Genomic DNA, 21491 nt, shown 5'->3' with positions numbered 1-21491 from the left:
TTGGAAGCATTGCATTGTCCAATAAGTCTTGGTGTGTTGAAGCATTAAGATTTCCCTTCACTGGAAGTAAGGGGCATAGCCTGAAAAAAGCCCCATACCATTATTCCCCCTCCACCAAATTTTACAGTAGGCACTTTTAGGGTAACAGTTTAGGACCCAAGGACCAGATGTTTGAAAGAAGACCCGGAGTCAGAATTATAATAAATTGAAGAAAAGTTTTACTGAAGATAGTTTGCAGTTTCATCAGCAGAAGTCAGCTTCAAGACTCACACAGGAGTTCGTAGGCCGCCCCGCTTACAGTTACACAGATCACAGCAGTTATACCATTTCCAAGGTCTAAGCTACTTGCTTCAGGTTGAATGATTCTGATTGGCTAAGAAACAGATAAACATAGTAATTTTCCACACATATACAGATAGACTGAAGCATATCTCCATAGATTATGCCGCTGACACTCGGACCCTGAAGTTAGGCACGTCGTGATCTTCCAGGTCGCAGATTTGGGTTGCTGGGTGCCAACATGTCCAGAACAAGTCAGTCAATCTGCAATAATGCCAGTGGTTCCTTAACCTGTAACCAAGAAGACTAACACACAAAGTCATGTGGTCAGATGAAACCAAAATAGAACTTTTTGGTCATAATTCCACTAAACGTGTTTGGAGGAAGAAGAATGATGAGTACCATCCCAAGAACACCATCCCTACTGTGAAGCATGGGGGTGGTAGCATCATGCTTTGGGGGTGTTTTTCTGCACATGGGACAGGGCGACTGCACTGTATTAAGGAGAGGATGACCGGGGCCATGTATTGCGAGATTTTGGGGAACAACCTCCTTCCCTCAGTTAGAGCATTGAAGATGGGTCGAGGCTGGGTCTTCCAACATGACAATGACCCGAAGCACACAGCCAGGATAACCAAGGAGTGGCTCTGTAAGAAGCATATCAAGGTTCTGGCGTGGCCTAGCCAGTCTCCAGACCTAAACCCAATAGAGAATCTTTGGAGGGAGCTCAAACTCCGTGTTTCTCAGCGACAGCCCAGAAACCTGACTGATCTAGAGAAGATCTGTGTGGAGGAGTGGGCCAAAATCTCTCCTGCAGTGTGTGCAAACCTGGTGAAAAACTACAGGAAACGTTTGACCTCTGTAATTGCAAACAAAGGCTCCTGTACCAAATATTAACATTGATTTTCTCAGGTGTTCAAATATTTATTTGCAGCTGTATCATACAAATAAATAGTTAAAAAATCATATATTGTGATTTCTGGATTATTTTTTTTTAGATTATGTCTCTCACAGTGGACATGCACCTACGATGACAATTTCAGACCCCTCCATGATTTCTAAGTGGGAGAACTTGCAAAATAGCACGGTGTTCAAATACTTATTTTCCTCACTGTACATTGTAGCAGCAGTGGATTCCAATCCACCCCCTTCAGCACAATGCAGTCAGACAGGTCACGTTCAACTGGTTTCTGCCAAACCCAAATTCGCCCATCAGACTTCAAAATACAGAAGGGTGATTCATCACTCCACAGAAAACGTTTCGACTGCTCCAGAGTCCAGTGGCGGCGTACTTTACTCAACTGCATCCGACTGCTTAGCATTGTACTTGGTGATATGAGGCTTGCATGCTGCTGCCCGGCCATGGAAACCCATTCCATGAAGCTCCCGCCGCACAGTCTTTGTGCTGATATTAATGCCAGTGTTTGGAACTCTTCAGCGATGGAATCAGCAGAGGCGATTTTTACGCACCATGCTCCTCAGCACTCGGTGAACCGTTCCTAAATGCTTCCACTTCACCCCCTATACCTTCATTCACTATTTCCTACATTACTCCGCTAATATAGTCCACTTGAAGGAGTGAATGAAAACGAGTGAGTGAATTCAGACACTGAGTGCACCAGAAGGCTTGCGGTTTTTGCTTGCTTTAAATAATCATTTGAAACTTAGCAAACTGGCAGCTCCAGTAGTGATGAAAAGATTCATCTTGAACTCAGTCATGGAAACTAGCATATATAAATCTTAATTAAACAATTTAATATTCAATCAAAAAGGAATTTATAGCCTACCCGTGTGATATTACGCTGTACCCACATTGGACCAGCGGTTTGTAAAATGAATGGATGTATGGATGATTACGCTGCGGACGCAATCTTCTGGTCAGATGTGGGAATTCATTCGGCACAACTCTCACAGTGCATTATGGGTATTCCCTAACCGTTGAGCGTACATCGGTTGTACACTTGTTATTGCAGTGCATTGTGGGATTGAATGAGTGCACTCGGACACCACTACAAATGGCTGTTCCCTTAAATAGTGCCCAATTTAAGGGTATGGGGGCGATTTCAGACACAGCCGCAGACGGTGCATGATTTTATACACCTGTGGCAATGGGTCTGATTGAAACACCTGAATTCAAGAATTAAGAGGTGTGTCCCAAACATTTTTATCCATAAAGTGTGAGTGTATTTTTTTGCACCGTCACAAAAAAAGAAAGACTTCATGCCTTGTGTCTGCTTTATTCAAAATGTCCTATGTGTACACACAGCAACATAATACAGATAATTCCCAAATCTCTATTTGCTCCACAGGATTCTGTAAAGTAGGTGACAATAACTTAAAAATGAACACTCCAAAAGACATGTCCCTATACAAAAAAAGGCACAATGTATTTTATCTCATTACACCAAGGTACTACCCATAAATTATACAGATACATTCAATCACCTAGAGTATGTTGTCCTATAAGGGCAAATGCACACGTGCTAAACGCATGATTACGTAAGAGGTCCAGCTTTACAGCAAACATCTACATGTGCCTCTAGCTCTGTAGAACGACACAATCCCACAGTAACCTGAACATTCAAATAGACACTTTAAATATTTATAGCTGCAGAGGCAGGTGCGGGTCCTAAATGCGCACATACAATTACAGTCAAGGAGACTCTTTTGGTTCGCTCACACTGATTTATATCATACAGACTGATCTTGATGTGAACATTCTGAACCTGGCAACAGAAGCACTTTTAAAAATCTAACACTTTATCCTACAGAGAAAACAAATGAAAATGTTGATATATATTGCATTATTCATATAGAACAGCTTGAATTTTGTTTGTATATGAATGTATAGCAACCAGTGGTCAGATAAAACCTAATTCCTAATCTTCCTTCATAATAACTCAAAACATAGTGGTTATTCATTAAGTCACAGGCCAGCAGTGAAAGTCTCTAATACAGGGGTGTCCAAACTCGGTCCTGGTCAGAGTTCAGCTCCAACCCCAATTAAACACACCTGAAACAATCAAGTTCTACCTTGGGTTACTAGAAACTTCCAGTCAGGTGTGTTGAGGCAAGTCAGAGCTAAACTCTGCAGGACAGAAGCAGGATTGGACACCCCTGCTCTAATACCCCCCAAAAAATAATAAATATTAAAAAAATAATAATAATAATAATAATTTGTCATATGGCTGTATCACCTAGTGGATCTCCTATATACAAACACAGGATAAGAACCTTTGACGTCACCACAGTAAGACACAGAAAACTACAGAACCTCTGAAGGGACATGGCGATGAAATTTTTTTTGAGATGGGAAGAAAGAATTATATGTTAATATGTTTTGCATTCCCCGAGAAACTTTGCGTTCGTTAGCAAAACTTTCGAGTTCTTTGCGAGGTAACGCAACGTTTCTTGAGGGACGGCAAAATTTTGCCAGCAAACGCAGCTTCTCGGGAACACAAAAGCATTTTTCCTCCTCCCATCCCATATTTTTTCCCACCACCATGTCATATCAGGGGATTCGTAGAACAGTTCAAATATATAAAAAAAACTGACAAGATTGGCTTTGGTTCATAGAAAGGCAGATGAGAATAATAATATATTATAGATTTAGCATACATATATATATACATACATAAACTGATAATCAGCTATACGCTCTATCGGCCTAGCTTATTAAACATGAGCAGAACAAATTTCGGTGTAAAAATTTCTTAAACCATTCTTAAATCGCTGTGTTCAATTCATGCAAGAACGGATTTATGAACTGTTTACAGGGACATTTGTTCTGCGTGTTTAATGAAGGCACTTTGTGCCTGGCGGGGTCTAGGAGTAGAAATTTTACTGCATTTATTTAAAAAATCCCCTTGTTAGCAACAAAGAGAGGCTACTTTTGGTTGTGCAATTGTGCATTATTTAACTGGAGGGATATTTAGGCTTGATCTCACATTGAATCATGTTCATTTGTTTGGGCACAAAAGCAATTAGAGCTGCAAGGTCCAGACTGCATGTCCATGATGATCTCGAGGGAAACATATTCTGGAAGAAAATATTTCCTCAAAGTTGCTTTGCTGTCACCCTAAATCAATGATTTTTTAATTTAATTTTTTATATCCATAAAGGGTATAAAATGTCTCTTTGTATAGTCCATGGACTGGGGTTTCAGTCAAGTTTTGGTCCAGGGTAGGAAGTGGTCAGATAACAACGGGTGAGAGATGAACATTTGTATCCAGTGCTGCCCTTCACTGTTTCTCTCGCTCAGATAAGTGCAAAGTACTCAATGTTCCTTCATTCTAAAACACACAAAGGGGAAAAAAGACTATTATAATCAAAGATAGGAAGTCCTTTGACTGTTTAGATCATTGATTTGCAACTTTAATAAAGTACAAGCTCGAAACAGCACTCACTCGACAGCGGCTCCTGGCCGGCTCCTGTGAGAACGAAGCTCCTTCATCACGAGTCTCAGCAAAAGCTGAAGAACATACAAACACAATTAGGGTTGTCAAAAGTGCAGATGCTTCGGAACCAAGCTGATATGAAAATATTAAAAGCATAATGATACCAGTCTTTCTACAGTACCGAAAGCATAGTTAGATTGCAAGTACTGGGCCAATCAGGTACCCGCTAATAGGCGCAGCTTTCAAACGCTCCTGTCTGTATTTGTGTAAGCGCTCTGTGAAGAGCATCAAAGGTTTCTATTTGCTATGTGTTTTTGCAGCGTTGAGCACTGTAGCCAATTACAGACATGTTTGTTGTGCTAATCAGAGGCGTTTAAGCGAGACCGAATCTTCTCAATACGCCAGAGTTTGTTCAGCGTGAGCTCTGCATGCTCACAAATCATTTAGTTTATTTAGCTGATTTTCATGTTATTACTAACTTTATTAAAAAAAATTTTTAAATGTAATGTTTATTTAACTTAATATTTGAAGGCTACATACAGAGGTACAACTTCCTTACTTGAGTGAAAGTACAAGTAAAAGTAAAAGTTGTAAAGACCGATTCTTACTTAAGTAAAAGTACAGAAGTACTCGTTTTTAAAAATACTTAAGTATCAAAAGTAAAAAGTAAATGTCAGTGCACTGTTTTATTATTGTTGTATGTAATACTTAAAGTACCGTATGCCTCTGAATCTACGCCTGCCTACCCTCATATCAATATCACATGTATTTCAAGAACACAGTTCCAGTAGTGGGATTGAATGTGAGATTGAATAAGTGCACTCAATAACGTCCACAATGGTTTCGGACACCCAAATGGCTGTTCCCTCAAATATTGCCCTATTTAAAGTTTTTTGGCTTTTAGTATGAATATGTTAGCCGTACTGTTATAAGCTAGTGTGCTCCAAAAAAGTGACAAAAGTCGCATTTAGAAAACCAAACCCAACGTTGAAAATGAAAATCAGGTTTATGTCAGAATCCAATGTCAGATTGACGTTTATCTCCAACGTTGAACAGACGTTGTATTGTGGTTGAAAATGAAAATCGGGTTGACGTCAGAAACCAACATCAGTCGGGTTCTGACGTCAACCCGACTTTTATTTTCAAACAATATCCAACGTCAATCTGACGTCGGGTTCTGATGTCAATCAGATGCAGGTTTCTGACGTCAACCCAACTTTCATTTCCAACCAAAATGCAACCCCTGCAACCAAAATCATGCCCTGACTGATGTTACTTTCTACTCAAGGACCTTGACATAATTGTAGTGGAGTAAAAAGTACGATATTTGTCTTTCAAATGTATTGAAGTTAAAGTAAAAAGTTTCCAGAAAAAATAATACTCAAGTAAAGTACAGATACTCAAAGTGTACTTAAGTACAGTACTCAAGTAAATGTACTTTGTTACTGTCCACCTCTGGCTACATACTAATATTTTAATGTATTATTTAATTAGGATCATTCTTAGCATTAAAAACTAATTATATTTAATATTCAAACAGTTTAATAAAAAAATTGTTACAAAAGTTTTTGTTATGGTACCAAAATTGGTATCAAGAACAGTCTAATTTGACTGGTATTTTGGTACAATCATACAAATTTTTATTTTTTATTTTGTGAATGTCATAACTATGTGAATTCTTTGATTAATGTATCACTTGTCTTAACCTGTAAATGTTTTTATTTCATCAGAATGGTACGAAACTTGATAAAGGTTTTGGCTCTATGTGTGAAAAAAAAAAAAAAAAAAAAAAAAAAAGTCATGGACATGATTCGAAAAAGTTAAATGGTCCTGAAAAAAAGAGTCACACTTGTGCTCTTCGCAGTCAAAAACGAACGCATTGGAGATGAATGGGAAACGTTTGGGACAGAGCCCATATAAGATCTCAACCTCAAATTTGGAACACAACTTTAGTTTAGACTTATGATTTCTGGCTAGTAAAGATTTATGGATTTGATTTTCTCAGTTTTGGAAAATATATTTTTCATATACAAATTTAAAATAGTATTTTTGTGCATTTTTCATAAACGTAAAATTCTAGAACTTTTTTTAAGTTCACATTTTAAAACTTTTTTCACTTCAGCAATAATATGCAAAGTGCCGTCATTAAAAAGAGACTGGGCTTAAACTGTAAATCTTGAATGCTTTGAAGAAAAGACTTCAAAGAGTTGGAAATTTAATTTTCAGGTCTATACTCAAAGTAAATAAATGGATTATGATAACTGCATAAATATAAGTTAGTACGATAAAATTCCCTAAAAAATACAATTAAATAAAAAACATTATCAAACTAAAATATGGTACATTCATTTCATTGAAAACATTTTTTTGTCATTTTTGCCTGCCACATGAGCAGCACCAGAGGGTTAAATGTACACTGTGTTATCGGACTGTGTGTCAAGTATTGACTGAGTGAAATGAACTGCCAAGTGTACACTGCAAAACTTTACAGGAATAAATAAAGTTTATCATTTTATTCTGTTCATGCTGCCATACAACAATTTATAGTGACCACATCTGCCAATCAAAAAACTAGGAGCCTAATAAAGTTTAATCTTAATTAAACAGCTAAAAATAAAGATGCACAAAATTAAACTGACATTATATTTTTCAGTTTGTTTACTTATTTTAATGACAACAGAAGCACCAGATGTACATATCAGCTTAGATAAGAGGGCCTTTGAATATTGTCTTGGACAAAGAGGAGCCTTGGATTAAAAACCCCTAGTGGGTTTCGACTCCGCTGGTTGAGAACCACTGTCACGAAGTGTTCTGAATCAATATAATAATTTTGTGTGAGAAACTGACCATTTGAATATGTAGATTTGGGAACAGAAATGAGAAAACTTGTGGAAAACAACTTAAATTTTGGCCTGTTCCTCACATTGTGTGGCTCCTTGAAATGTACATGTGGCATACAAACTACTTTTGAGCCGTTTTTCAATTCCTTTAAGAGCTTGATAGACATGGACTCTATAAACAATAGGTTCATCAAAAGTTGGCTTTAAAACAACAACAACAACGAAAGAGGTTTTAAAAATCTAGACTCACCAAAAGTGCAAAAAAGTCTGCGGTCATGAGCATGTAAAAGACCTTATCCCAGCCTTGTGCCGACAACAGCCCTGCCAGCAAAGGACCCACAGCAGCACCTGCAGAAGACGAAAGGCACAAGAGTGACCTCTCTCTGCTCTACGTGAGACCGCTTCACAATGAAACATGAATATAATCCGAGTGGCTGGAGATATGATAGTTATTAGGGTCTTACCGACAGATCCAGTGCCGTCTATAATAGCTGTAACTGTAGAGAGAGCCCTGGCATTGCCCTTCAGACTCTTGTGTGTGCCCTACAAAATTAAATCAAATAATCCATCAGAGAGAAACAGCATGTGGCACATGAATAAGCACAAGATTATACAAGTGCATTTCCTAACCACACACACACACACACACACACACTCACCAAGTCAGCAGAGACAGCTGTTGTGATTAGAGAGTACGGCCCGTTGACTAAACCACCACACACCAGCAGCATACCTGCCATTTCACATAACACACAAACATCAGAGCACTAAACCATGCAATGACACACCAGAAAAAGGGTCACTCTGCAAAACAAATGGCTTTTTTCCATTTTGAAAAGATATGAGGAAATGATGGCAAGAGGGTTGGTGCATAACCTGGAGGCATAAGGCTTAATACATACTACATAATGTCATATATAAAACTATTTTGTATTTTATTTACATACACTACTATTCAAAATTAAAAGTTTGAGGGCAGTTCTTTTTTGAAGAAATTAACAGCAAGGATGCATTAAAACTGATCAAGTGACAGTAAAGATATTTATTATGTTATAAAAGTTTACCATTTCAAATAAATGCCGCTCTTTCTGAAGTTTATATTCATCAAAGAATCCAGGTTTTTTTTTCCCTAAATTACGCTTTCCACAAATTATTAAGCAACACGGCTGTTTTCAACATTCATAATAATCAGAAATGTTTCCTGAGCAGAAGATCAGCATATTCGATTTTTGAAGGATCATGTGACACTGAAGACTGGAGTAATGATGCTGAAAATTCAGCTTTGCATCACAGGAATAAATTACATTTTAACATATATTCAAATAGAAAACAGTTACTTTAAATTGTAACTAGAAAGTAAAGTTTATCGGGACAAAGCCTTGTCTGAAAGTTTGATCATTAGCTTCCTAGCATGTTTTATCATGTTGCTAGCAAGCTTTATCTTGTTAGCCTGCCTTAACATGTCTTTAACTTGTTTTAGTTCACTGTTAGCATTTTTTTTTTAATTCCGTAACTGGCATGATTTAGCATGTTTTAACAGTTTTACATTTTGCTAACATGATCCTAACATGTTTTAAAGCATTGCTAGCATGAACCTATCATTTTTAAACACATGGCTAGCTTGTTTGAGCATATTGTCCTAGGATAGCTGTTAAGCTTTTAGACAGCTTAAACACTCAATGAGAGTTATTGTATGAAAGTCTATGAGAATTTGGGAATGTTCAGAAGTCCAGTACGGGAATTCTCAAAGTTGGATCGGTTAGCATCTCAAGTAAGAACAGTCTGAAGGTCTGACCTGAGTTCGGTGGTTGTAGCTTTAAAGCTCTTGAGAAGATAATGTTTAAAAATTAGTATCAGAACAAGAAGCTTAAATAGTAGATCTGCATGTTGGATTTGTCAATCCATCATAATAATATATCATAATATTACAGTTTTTATTGTATTTTTTTATCAAATAAATGCAGCCTCTGTGAGCATTAGAGACTTCTTTCAAAAACATTAAAAAAACTTTTGAATGGTAGTGTCAGTGTGTATATACAAAGTTATCGAAATGTTTAATATTTACTACTTCAAATAATATAATAACACATAGCAAAGCTGGTATCAGCTATCATCTGTTAATCTCATTCATTCTCTCATTTGAATCAAAGCAAGAAGGGTTAAAAAACACTCTTATGTAATTTTGAAGGATTTGATGTCTTACCAATAGTGGGACCCAAGCCAAACTGACTGATCATAGAGAAGCCGTAGAGCTATATATATAAAAAAACAAAAAAACAGAGACACAAAGCACTGTCAATGGTGAGAGAAATGTGATGCAACAAAGGGCCTTTAAATGCACAAGCTCCGCTGTATTTGATCAACAGAATGACATACTGTGGGCGCTGCCAGCAGAAGCATCACAGCACAAGTGGTGGCCCTCTTTCCCATCTTATCAGAGATCACTCCAGCCAAGATCCCTCCTACACACACACAAACACATAAACACTTAGATACAGAATGTGTTTTAGCATTCCTCTGCGCTGCTTTATTTGCACGGTTAGCCGTGGGCAGAACTGTTTGCCGTCATTAAAATATTTGAGTGATGAAGAAATAAATACAAAGTGGGACGTGTCCCAAACAAGTCAAGATGAGGACGGCCTTGTTTGGTCTGATGTGGGTGTTATTAAACACATCCCAATTTGTTTTTTTAATAAGAAAGCAACAGATAAATGCTCACAGATGTGTGTATATCAGCTACTAATGCCCACTCAAATGACTAAAACATAAAAAAAAAAGACAAAAACTCTACATACCAACAATGCCACCCACATCAAATAGAGTTGAAAGGTCTCCGGCTCTCTTGGCATCTAGGTGAGCTGAAAAACAGGAAGTGCATTGTAGTCACTGATCCATATAGAGCGACGCAGGGATGATGTATTTTAGTAGGCCGAAACATGGAAACGAGTTAGCATTTTAGCACTTACAAATCCATCATCCTGAAGTCAATGGGTTATTTGAATGGGTTTTTGGTAAAATGCCTGAAATAAGGTCTGCAATTAACACAAGGTCTTTTACGGTTATTAACAAGTGGCTAAATGGAACCACAGAGGTTTTCGGGAACATTATACATCATCACACCGAACAGCTAAACTCATCTATTGAGTAGTCCACTTTCACAGACTCGTTGCGTATATAATCGCTCTCTTGCTGACCATTCTAACTCGAACTTTCAGGGAAAATGTGTTTTTAAATAACGACTGAAAGAGTGGTCGGAAACTCAAATGTAGTTTGTTTATAGCCTATGTTTAGCTTTTTACAGCTGCCGATTGTATTTAGGCATCAAAATGTATAAAAGTTGTGTTAATTTGTGAAGATTATCATGTTGAACAAAACTTTTGTTGGTCACAGAGCTTATATTCTGCAATAACCCAAAGGCCAATGGAAAAGTCCAATTAGGTTTTTGTCGAGGGTGATGCTAACTTGCGGGTTGGCCTACAAAAATACGTCATCACTGCAGCAGTATATAAACCACCATCCCAAAACGTGCAAAATACACAAAACACATCAAAACACAGAAACCTCTACATCAAGAGAACCACAGAAATAAATATAACAGAACAGACGAATGACATGACTGATAAACGCTGATGTCATCAGTGAGAGTTACCTGCTTTAGTGATGTAGAGGGGCAGCCAGAAGAGGAACGTATAACTGACCAACTTGGCAAACAGCAGACAAAGAGAGAACTCCACCACTCCCTGCAAACACACAGCGGGAGAAACGTCAGTGACGCTGTAACACACGCTGACTGATGACGGACAGACGGATGGGCGACACTCACAGGAATGCGTAAAGCTCCCATGAAGCTGATGGGTGACGGTTCGGCCTCGCTCTTCACCACCACCACCTGCTGCACGGGAACACACACGCCAATGCTCTCCTGCCCCAGCAGAAGCTCCGTGTCCCAGCTCTGACAAACAGGAGGATCGGACAGTGAAAAAGTAATACGTCTAAAGGAGCGTCACAGAAAAATACACAGAGACAATGACGTGGACCAACCTGTGCTTTAGCTCCTGGCTTGCACTGCAAGTAAAGGTCTTTGTGTCCATTAACACCATTCCAGCTTTTATGAAGCTTCTGAGAAAAAATAATATGAGTTCAGTGTCACATTTACAAAGAGAACAACACCTAAAGACAACAAAGGGAACACTATACAAAGGTGTATTCTGAATATATTCAATATATTAATAACAAAAGACACATGGGTAGTGACGTAATTTTGCCGTCCACAAAAAAAAAAAAAAAACTATTTTCCACAGAAGAAAGTAAGTCATACAGGTTTGAAACGACATGAGGGAGAGTAAATGATGACAGAATATTTTTAATTTGGGGGTGAGCTATCCCTTTAATGGAGTTTTTTTAATGAAATGATACTCTAAATAAGAAACTGCCAGTAGGTGGAGGTAAAGTCTTAATGAGCAAGTTATTCATTCATTTGATTCATTAAAACGGCTAATTCATTCATAGAATGAAGTAAATGGCTCTCTGTATTTATCAATGGACGTGGATTAATTCAGAAACAAAACAACGCTGTGTTTGGAGATGCACAACAGTTCTACGCTGGCTTTATAGGTAATATTTTTGTTGGCGAAATTGAGCAAAAATAGTCAATATTGTGTCTAAAAATATTAAAACTCTTGCTATTCGGGACAAAAACAGCACTTGAATCGTGTGATACTCGTTACTTGTGTGATTTTTGCTTAACTATAAAGTTCTGTTAGAGTATAGAAGAATATATAAAAGTGAATATATATGAAAATAATTAAAATGTAAATATACAGATACAACTTTGAATATGTAAAGGTAAATCATGAATATATGCAGTTATAGGTCTGAAAATATAAATTTAATTCCAAATATATAGTAATAAGTCTTAAGATATTCATACATTTTATTAGGCATTTTGATAGACAAGCTCCTAATATATAGAAGAAAATTAATATTTCTACTTTTAAATGTATTTGTCACAGGCTGAAGAAAATTGAAATAACAAAGTTGATTAAAAGTGGTGAAGAACTAATGATTACAGATGAGGTTACAGTATGAAAAAAACACACATTTACTTTCCTTACACAAATATAAAAAGGCTAAATATTTGCATATATTTCCAATCAGTGCATCTGCTGTTAGTATTATTGACCCAATTTCCTTCTTGCGGTGTTATCTATTGTTTATGAACACTCTAGAGGGCAAGACAAAATGCTAGTGTATTGCCTCCTAAATTGTAATTAATTAATCGCTATGAATATTTAAGAATCCTTTAGAAACAAACCAAGAGTCATTAGGGTAGTAGACAATAACACAGAATCCAGAATTATGCGGCTGCAAGCTGCGAAGTGTTTGAAGTTGCTCTTGAATTTGATTAATTCCTCCTCCACAGTCAAAATGAGGAAAGAGACGTCAATCTACATTTCCTCTTGCTGTCACCCCTTTCCTCCATCCCTAATGTCTCTGTTACTCCTGATTAGGCACACTCCTCTTGAATCTAAATTAATCTGATGAAGCGTTTCAGAAATGTGAACTCTCCGTGCTCGAAGAGCAACTCACGATCTACTGAGACTGGCAGGTGTGCGCATCACAGGGCCGTTGTCATAGCGACTGCTTTCGAGCGTGAATGAGTCATGTTATCTAACCAACGTTGCCTCAGACTGCTGGGAAAATACATTAACTTATGTGAAGATGACATTGTTGATTACAAGGCATTGTCTGTTTGACTCTCTGCTAGGCTTATTTTGTTCAGGTCAGTAGCAAAAATCTGATTTTTGAGTGTATCTGACTCAAATCAAGTTTCATTTCTTGTCAGCTGAACCGCAACAAAAATATGGAATCTGATATTTACAAGCCACAAATCACATCCACTGATTTTCTGGAATGAGTCTCACCAGGGGCCTGATGTATTTTACACGGCATAAATAAGGCAGATCTGTTTCCATTAAAAATATATAAACATCCTAAAATACATGTTTACCTTATAGGCAAAATTGCATAATTTTGATTTGTTTAAAACAATTAAAAATACTATTTGGCCAGTGGAAAAGAATGAGTATAACTCTTCTCTGAAAACTTTCTCTGAACATTATTTTGATTTATTTATTCTAAAACAAGACAAGGATAGTGAATGATTTTGAAAGGTGCAGTGTGTAATATTTATACATATATACATAACTATGTTTTCAGTGACATATAAAGACCTTACTTAATTACGACTGTTACGTTTTTATTACCTTATGAGCCATTTCTATCTACATACACTGCGGGTCCCCTTACATTGAAATGCGCCGACATGTTTCTACAGGAGCCCTAAACGGACAAACGCATTTTGTTACTATGTTGTTCTTCGTGCAAGGAAGCTAGCTAAAGTTAGCGAATAAAACACTGACACAATGATGAACAAGTAACAATAATATTCGCAATAGCATATCGTTTTACTGAATAATAAAGTAAACATCATGAGGTCGTATTTATTTTTTAACGTGCGAAAATTGAGATGCTGATAAAACAAAAACAGATTCCCACGTCTGTAAAATTACAGTGTGGACTTGTCATTCCTGAGAGACCGGATTTGAAACCCACATTGGATTTGTGTAAACAAAGCCTTGAAGTAAACGACTGTTTAAAAGTTTGGGGTAAAATTGAATGTTTTTGAAATAAGTCTCTTATAAGGCTACTTTTATTTGATCAAAAATACAGTAAAACTAAGAATATTTTGAAATATTTAAAATTTCTATTTTAATATATTTTAAAATGTAATTTATTCCTATGATGGCAAAGCTGAATTTTCATCATCATTACTCTTCAGTCTTCAGTGTCACATGATCCTTCAGAAATCAATCTAATATGCTGATTTGGAGCTGAAGAAACATTTCTTATTATTATCAATGTTGAAAACAGTTGTGCTCAATATTTTTGTGGAAAACGTGATTTTTTTTTCTTTTTTTTCAGGATTCTCTGATGAATAGAAAGTTCAAAAGAACAGCATTTATTTGAATTTCTGAAACATTATAGATGTCTGAACTTTCATTTTTGGACAATTTAATACATCCCTGAATGAGAGTATTTATTTAAAAATAAATAATAATTTAATTGCACTGACCACAAACTTCACAGCAATGTGACAGGAAATGAAAGTAAATAAATGGACTGACCTGATTGCTTGGAGCCGAGCTCTGGGCACTGGCGGCCTTCAGATCATTAGGGTCTGGAGATACAGAAGCGTTCGCATCAAAAACCCATCAACCATCTCCAATAGTTCTTTGTGACAAATTTGCTCCCAAACACACATAAATAAGCCAGAGGTCATATTCACTTACGCTCTATTAGAAAGAAGAAGCAGACGACCCCCATGACAGCGATGATAACTCCAGGGACGATGAAGGACATTCCCCAGTTAGAGGAGACATAATATCCGGCAATCAGAGAACCCAGAATGTTGCCCACCGATGTGTGAGAGTTCCACAGACCCATGATGAGGCCTCTCCTGATACCACAACAAAACAAAACACATTATATAACATTTCATTTTGTGGTAATAAGAGATCTGTTACAATTTTGGAGTGTGTAAAGAGCAGCAAAGAAGATAAGCATTCCCTCATCTTGAGCGTCTGAGATAAATGAAAACACTGCATCCTCGTGTTTAGACAGATTTATCGAGTTTATAATGTTAGTGGAAAATGTAATGCCTCATACCTGCCCTTGCCAAACCAGTTGCCAATGCAAGTCACGACACTTGGCCAACCAGTGGTCTGAACCAATCCATTGGCCACCTACAGAAAAAAAAAAAAAAAAAGTGAGAATGAGAATTGATCGAAACCTGAACAAATTGCTGTTTACATACACTACCATTCAAAGTCTGAGGTCAGATTTGTTTTTCCAAAGAAATGAACACTTTTATTCAGCAAGGTAATTCATTTATAGATAATTTGATCAAAAGTGACAGTAAAAACATTTATTATGTTACAAAATTTCTATTTCAAACAAATGCTGTTTGAAACTTTCTATTCATTAAAGAATCGTGAAAAAAATGTATCACGGTTCTACAAATATATTAAGTATTTGTTTTCAACATTGATAATAATCAGAAATGTTTCTTAAGCAGCAAATCAGAATATTAGAATGATTTCTGAAGGATCATGTGACACTGAAGACTGGAGTAATGATGATTTCAGCTTTGCATAACAGGAATACATTATATTTTAAAATATATTAAAATTTACACAATTATGCTGTTTTTACTGTATTTTTGATCAAATAAATGCAGTCTTGGTGAGCATGAGAGACTTCATGTATGACACCAACCTGAACAAATATATAGAAGCCAAGGCTGTGGATGTCGTAGATGTATCCCAGTCCAAACAGACAGGTGAAAAGACCACTGGTCAACATGCCCACAGTCAGGTACAGGCGAATGGGCAAACGCTCTCCAATGATTCCACTGAAAACATTGTATTAAATGTCACTGCAGACAGAATGTTAGCAGCAAACAATAAACATATCACTGTTGTTAGATGAGTTCAACTTCTCAAGATAAGACCAAAGACCAAAGACATTAGAATAATTCAGAGCGTTAGGGTGTTTTAAATAATAGCATCTTCAGATTTAAACTTGAGAAGCAAAAACGGTGTTCAAGTTGGTAAATTCATTCTGGTGAGTCAGTTCAAACTGCTTCAGTAAATCCATTCAAAACTTTGATTTAATAATGGATTTCTATGTATTAAAATATTTTTGTAAAAATATACATTGATAAATATTGCTGTTTATTACTATTTCGTTATAATTCTTCTTTAAAAGTGCTGCAAGCGATTTAAGAAACGCTGTTGAAAGAGGATCGGGCCGAGCGCTACAACGCACTTGTAGCCAATCAGCAGTAGGGGGCGTGTCCACTCATGATGGGGGAGGAGAGAGAGAGAGCAAGAGGGAGATTTGAAGAAAGACTGTAGAAAGAGAGATGGCTGAGAGACATTACAAAAGAGAAAAGCTCAGAGGAATATCACTGGAAAATGAAGGGATATGATCAGCCCAGAGCTTAAGGATCCATGTTAATATTAGAAAAGCTTTTCAGCGCTGGAAAGATCTAAGCCTGAAGACCTGAAAACGGATGCAGAGGTTGCATTGTTTCAGCTCCATACTTGAGTAACATTGATTTTGGACAGTTTTGAGTGTCATTAGAGTATACTCTTGTGTACTGTATGTTCATTTTTTTGTTCTTCCTTGTCGTTCATTCGCCATCTTTGCTTTATTTTCCGCAAAGCATTATTTTACTTCACTTCAGCTACGATCTTGCATTGCGTGTTTGTGTCGATAAAAGTCGAAAAAACACACACACACACACACTTTTAAGTCATTTTAAAGCAAATACATAAATATTAGAGTGTTTTAGTATATGTTCTTACCTGAGATACATGCCTATGGCATAAGCACACAGGAAAGAATAATCCATTGCTCCGAGCAACTGCTTATAGTTGTTTCTGTCTATAGGGATTGAAACACAGAGATGCCAAACATTTAATGCACTGACTGAAAGTGATAGAAACAGATATTGCTTGAATCTAATCTAATCTAATGTTACCGAATGGTTTCCAGCTGCAGTCTAGTTCTGTGTGAAGTCTAGCCTGCCGGCCGCTCGCTGTAGGAACCTCCATGATGTGAGAGCAGTTCTTATGCAGCTCACTCTATACACACACATACAGTTCAACATGGTTAGATGGCTGAGTGCCACACACTTCTGGATTCCAGTAAGCACAAGGAGTGCCGATAATAGCTAGTACAAATTTGGAAAATGCCACCTCTGAGCAATATAATGTTGTCTGTACGGTTTATCCAGAAATGAAAAAAACAACAACAACAACTGAATTCTGGTTCTTATTTCAGTTCTGTTCTATCTATACACTACAGTTTATTTAAAATAATAATAATACTAATAACATATAAAATGAATATAATATTTATAATAAATATATAAATAAATAAATAACGTTAATAAAACATAAAAAAAATAAGTTTGATTTGTTTTATCTGTATACCGCTTTTTAAAATACACATTGTTTCAAAGCAGCTTAACAGAAAATCATGATTTTATCTTCTTGCCAGTGTTATTTTAGTATTTATTATAGTTTTATTCATATTTTGAATTAGCTTTAATATTAATCATTTTAATTTTCATGTTAATTTTAGTAATTTTGTTATGTGCTTTTGTCTTATTATTTTTCATATTTCTTTTTTATATTACTATTCATGTCATTTGCTTTTTATTTTATTTTTAAAAGGGTTTTATAATTTTATTTATTTATTTATTTCCAGTTAATAATTTTATTGCTTGATCTTACACTTATTTCAGTTTATTGCTGTTGATTAGTTGATACTAATACTTGAACATTACTTGAATATTTGTTGACCTAATATTTATATTTTTGTATTTCAGATTGATTTAAATTACAGAAATATTTTAATAGTTTTAGTTCACGATAATAACCCTGCTTATATATATATATATATATATATATATATATATATATATATATATATATATATATATATATATATATATATATATATATGTATGTATGTATGTATGTATGTATATATATATATATATATATATATATATATGTATATGTATATATATATATATATATATATATATATATATATATGTGTGTGTGTGTGTGTGTGTGTGTGTGTGTCTATATATGTATATATATATATATATATATATATATATATATATATATATATATATATATATATGTATGTGTGTGTGTGTGTGTGTGTCTATATATGTATAAGTAGATGAGTCAGTGATTGTGCACGTGTTCTTTTAAAGGGTTTGTTCAATGTGACAGGGGTCGTGCTACCTTGACAATGCTGATGGGCTTCCTGGAGAGATGGAAGCTTGTGTAGAGCAGGAAAGTGAGAGCAAACGTGAAGGCCCTGTACCTGTGTAAACACAGCAAAGGTCAATAAGGACAAGGAAATAGGGACATTTTACAGTGAAATTTAATTTCATGAGATTTGAGATAGACTGCATCCAAAACAAACACAAATACAAATACTGAGTGCATGCAGCTGGCATTAAATTGTGTGAGTGGCTAATGACATTCCCACCCACTGTTCAGTTACGCAAACAACTGTTTAACTAGCAAACAAATCAGAAGTTAAAGGGAGACCGTCTTACTATTGCTTAATGTCAAACTAAGAAGGGCAAAGCAACCAAATCTTTTATCAACTCCATTTCTATTTTACAGTCTTGCTTAGATCAGGTTTAGACACTTACAGCAGCTTTTTGGTTTATTTATTTTTGTTTAATTGATCTTTTCATCACGCCAATGGATCCACGCTGTGGATTTAGAAGACTTGAAATTTAGTTGCAAAGTTTTTTATAGTCAGTAGAACGTCCAAAGTGACTATCGAAATAGAGTGCTACCGATTCGTCAAAAAAATTCTCTTTTTGTCACTATTCAAATAGAATTATATGATATAACAAATAACCGCATATTATAAATAACAGCACAGAAGTCAAATGAGTAGTGTGATGGTCTCACATTAGGATATGACAGTGATATCAGTACAACAAAATGGTTAGATACACAATGTAAAAAATATCCTGCTAAATTATGAAAAAAATGTCAGCTGTGATTGCCAGAATTCACTATAAAAAATACTGACAATGTTCATGTTTTTAGGGGATATCTTTACATTTACAACACATATACATTATATATATATATATATATATATATATATATATATATATATATATATATATATATATATATATATATATATAAATGATGTTAAGTTAAAGGGATAGTTCACCCAAAAATGTAAATATTGTCATAATTTGCTCACCCTCATGTTGTTCCAAACCTGTTTGAGTTTCTTTCTTCTGCTGAACACAATAAAAGATATTCTGAAGAATGTTGGTAATTCAACTGTTTGACTACCAACATTTCTAAATATCTTCTATTGTGTTCAGCAGAAGAAAGAAACTCAAACAGGTTTGGAACAGCTTGAGGGCGAGCTATCCCTTTAATACACCAATCTATCTAAATCAGCTTTTTTTTTTACCTTAGAACGTACAGTAACCACCATGAGAAAAATGAGAAAAAATAGCACTATTTATATAAAATACATTCATATGTGATGTGTCATGCAGGGAGTTTTGGAAATGTCTGTATACTTTTTTTTGACAGAACAGTAGACAGGAATGTAAACACACCTAATCTATCCTGTGTGTCCCCTTTATAGAACTCACTAAACCCGATTTTTCACAATCAATCCTGAAATGGAGTAGATGACGCAGATATGCAATGGAAAACAGATAAGGCTTGATCAAATACAGAGAGGCGTGTATCCATGTACATACAAGTAATTCAGCTACCACGATCAACAGAAAGACTGACGTCTCAGTTTGGTACAGAATGCAGTATTGAAGCTTGTATTCAATTAAATACAAGAGACATTAGAGTTCTATTCTACTCTATTGTATTCTCCAGCACATTTCAGCTAATGTCTGCTTAGCAGGCCCAGAGAAAATTGCAGATTCTTCTCACATTTTTGTGCAGAATGGATAAAACATGTTGAACTTAAATACTTTTACTGACAGATGAAATCAGTCAAATTTGCCAAAATATTTAAAGTCAATATGAAATCAAATTTGACTATTCTTATTTATTAGAAATGATTTATCCGCGGACATACTTTTTTTTTAAACTCATGCACCCTTGTAATCTTTATTTAAAATAACAGCGACATCTCTTCTCTTCTCTAATGATGTGAGGGCGAGACAACCTGTCACTCACATGAGATCGATCAATTGCAAACCACAACCATCCCAATCAATTTCCGATAAATAATGTCACAATAGGGAAGAAAAGACTATCGCAACTTAGGTTTCATGTGTAATAATCAAACATGCAAAGACTGGAACTGTAGAATTATAATGACAGACATTATATCTCTGTGGGAAAACTGGGCTTGCTGATCACCAATCCCAAATACACATACAAATATTGATAAAAGAGATAAACTCACCACTGGTCTCTATTGAAGGAGGCCAGGAAGCGGATGCCAGGAGGGACTGGTGCCATGCTTGTGTGTATTTGTGTGTGTATGAGTGTAATACAGCTGCTTAGTAAATCTCATAAAGATGTTAGGCAGGATGCCTGAAGACATATGGTCACAAGATCCATCTCTGAGCAGAAGGACCTTGGTATGTGATCAGAAAGACACAAGAACCCATTATGAAGATTGAAGAGTCGCGTCCGTAGTCTTATATCCAAAAAATAAAATAAAAAATAAAAAATGAAAGAAAGAATGAAAGACTGAAAGGGAAGGAGCCGTTTTCCTGAAAAAGAAATGAACAAACTATCGTTAAACAATAACATGTTTATTCTACTGCTCATTTACAGCACATTATCAGCCCTCTCGTCTTTAAGAAATGTCAGTGTTTGAGCTGTCAAAGCTCAGAAATGCCGTCGCGTGAGTCGTAACGTGGTTGCTACTGTACAACCAGAACCGGCGTCTATGATCAGAGACCGACAGCAAAACCCTCTGATACTGGGTTAAACTAAAACTAAACCAGGTCATAAACACTCAATAACATTCTGAATAGATGTACTACATACATATCATTTTGTGTGATCTCTCGCATCCTCTATAGGTCGTTGGAAGAACACGTATTAATAGGATGTGATCGATAACATGCCGAGAGACCATTTGTCAAAGATATAAAAGCACATATAATTGATTTAATTTAAAACAGCCCAGGAGGTCTTACCGTATCAACCGACTCTCTCCGTTCAGCGTTGTCTTTAGCGACCGTCTCTTTCACTTCCTCATTCAGTCCGGTGGGGCGATGATGACGATGACGACAACAAGAGCAGCGTGAAACACGAAACAACGCGAGACTTCCGAACTCAAATATTTCAAAATAAAA

At 36.0% G+C, this 21491-nt stretch overlaps 1 protein-coding gene across 2 annotated transcripts; it reads right to left on the bottom strand.

Moving 5' to 3' along the window:
* Positions 1–3846: 3846 nt before the first annotated feature.
* slc37a1 (solute carrier family 37 member 1) lies at positions 3847–21419 on the bottom strand. 2 transcript variants are annotated; one of them, XM_084122577.1, is made up of 20 exons: positions 21333–21419; positions 20588–20900; positions 18409–18490; positions 17124–17226; positions 16948–17026; positions 15854–15989; positions 15245–15321; positions 14869–15035; positions 14704–14756; positions 11558–11635; positions 11340–11468; positions 11166–11256; positions 10312–10374; positions 9893–9978; positions 9720–9768; positions 8176–8249; positions 7981–8059; positions 7767–7864; positions 4686–4750; positions 3847–4571 (listed from the first exon to the last, which is right to left on the bottom strand). In XM_084122577.1, exons 2-20 carry the CDS (start codon positions 20641–20643, stop codon positions 4556–4558), a joined length of 1581 nt encoding a protein of 526 aa, XP_083978703.1. In that variant the 5' UTR covers positions 20644–20900; positions 21333–21419; the 3' UTR covers positions 3847–4555. The 2 variants fall into 2 exon arrangements, with proteins under 2 accessions (XP_083978703.1, XP_083978704.1); XM_084122578.1 differs by having other exon boundaries at positions 20588–20761; positions 21333–21401.
* Between the last annotated feature and the right edge of the window lie 72 nt (positions 21420–21491).

The sequence above is a fragment of the Abramis brama genome, assembly GCF_963993115.1.
Source record: "Abramis brama genome assembly, chromosome: 8".
NCBI classification, from domain to species: Eukaryota; Metazoa; Chordata; class Actinopteri; order Cypriniformes; family Leuciscidae; genus Abramis; species Abramis brama.
Note: the sequence above shows the minus strand (reverse complement) of the source record. Positions and strands in the feature narration are given on the sequence as shown.

Bases quoted from the DNA above. Each gene is read 5' to 3' on its own strand.
- slc37a1 (XM_084122577.1), bottom strand. From the start codon at position 20,643: ATGGCACCAGTCCCTCCTGGCATCCGCTTCCTGGCCTCCTTCAATAGA. The intron at 11,469-11,557 runs GTTGGTCCACGT...CCTGTTTGTCAG, and splicing joins AGCCAGGAGCTAAAGCACAG to AGCTGGGACACGGAGCTTCT. The intron at 9,979-10,311 runs GTATGTAGAGTT...GTGTGTGTGTAG, and splicing joins TGATGTGGGTGGCATTGTTG to GAGGGATCTTGGCTGGAGTG.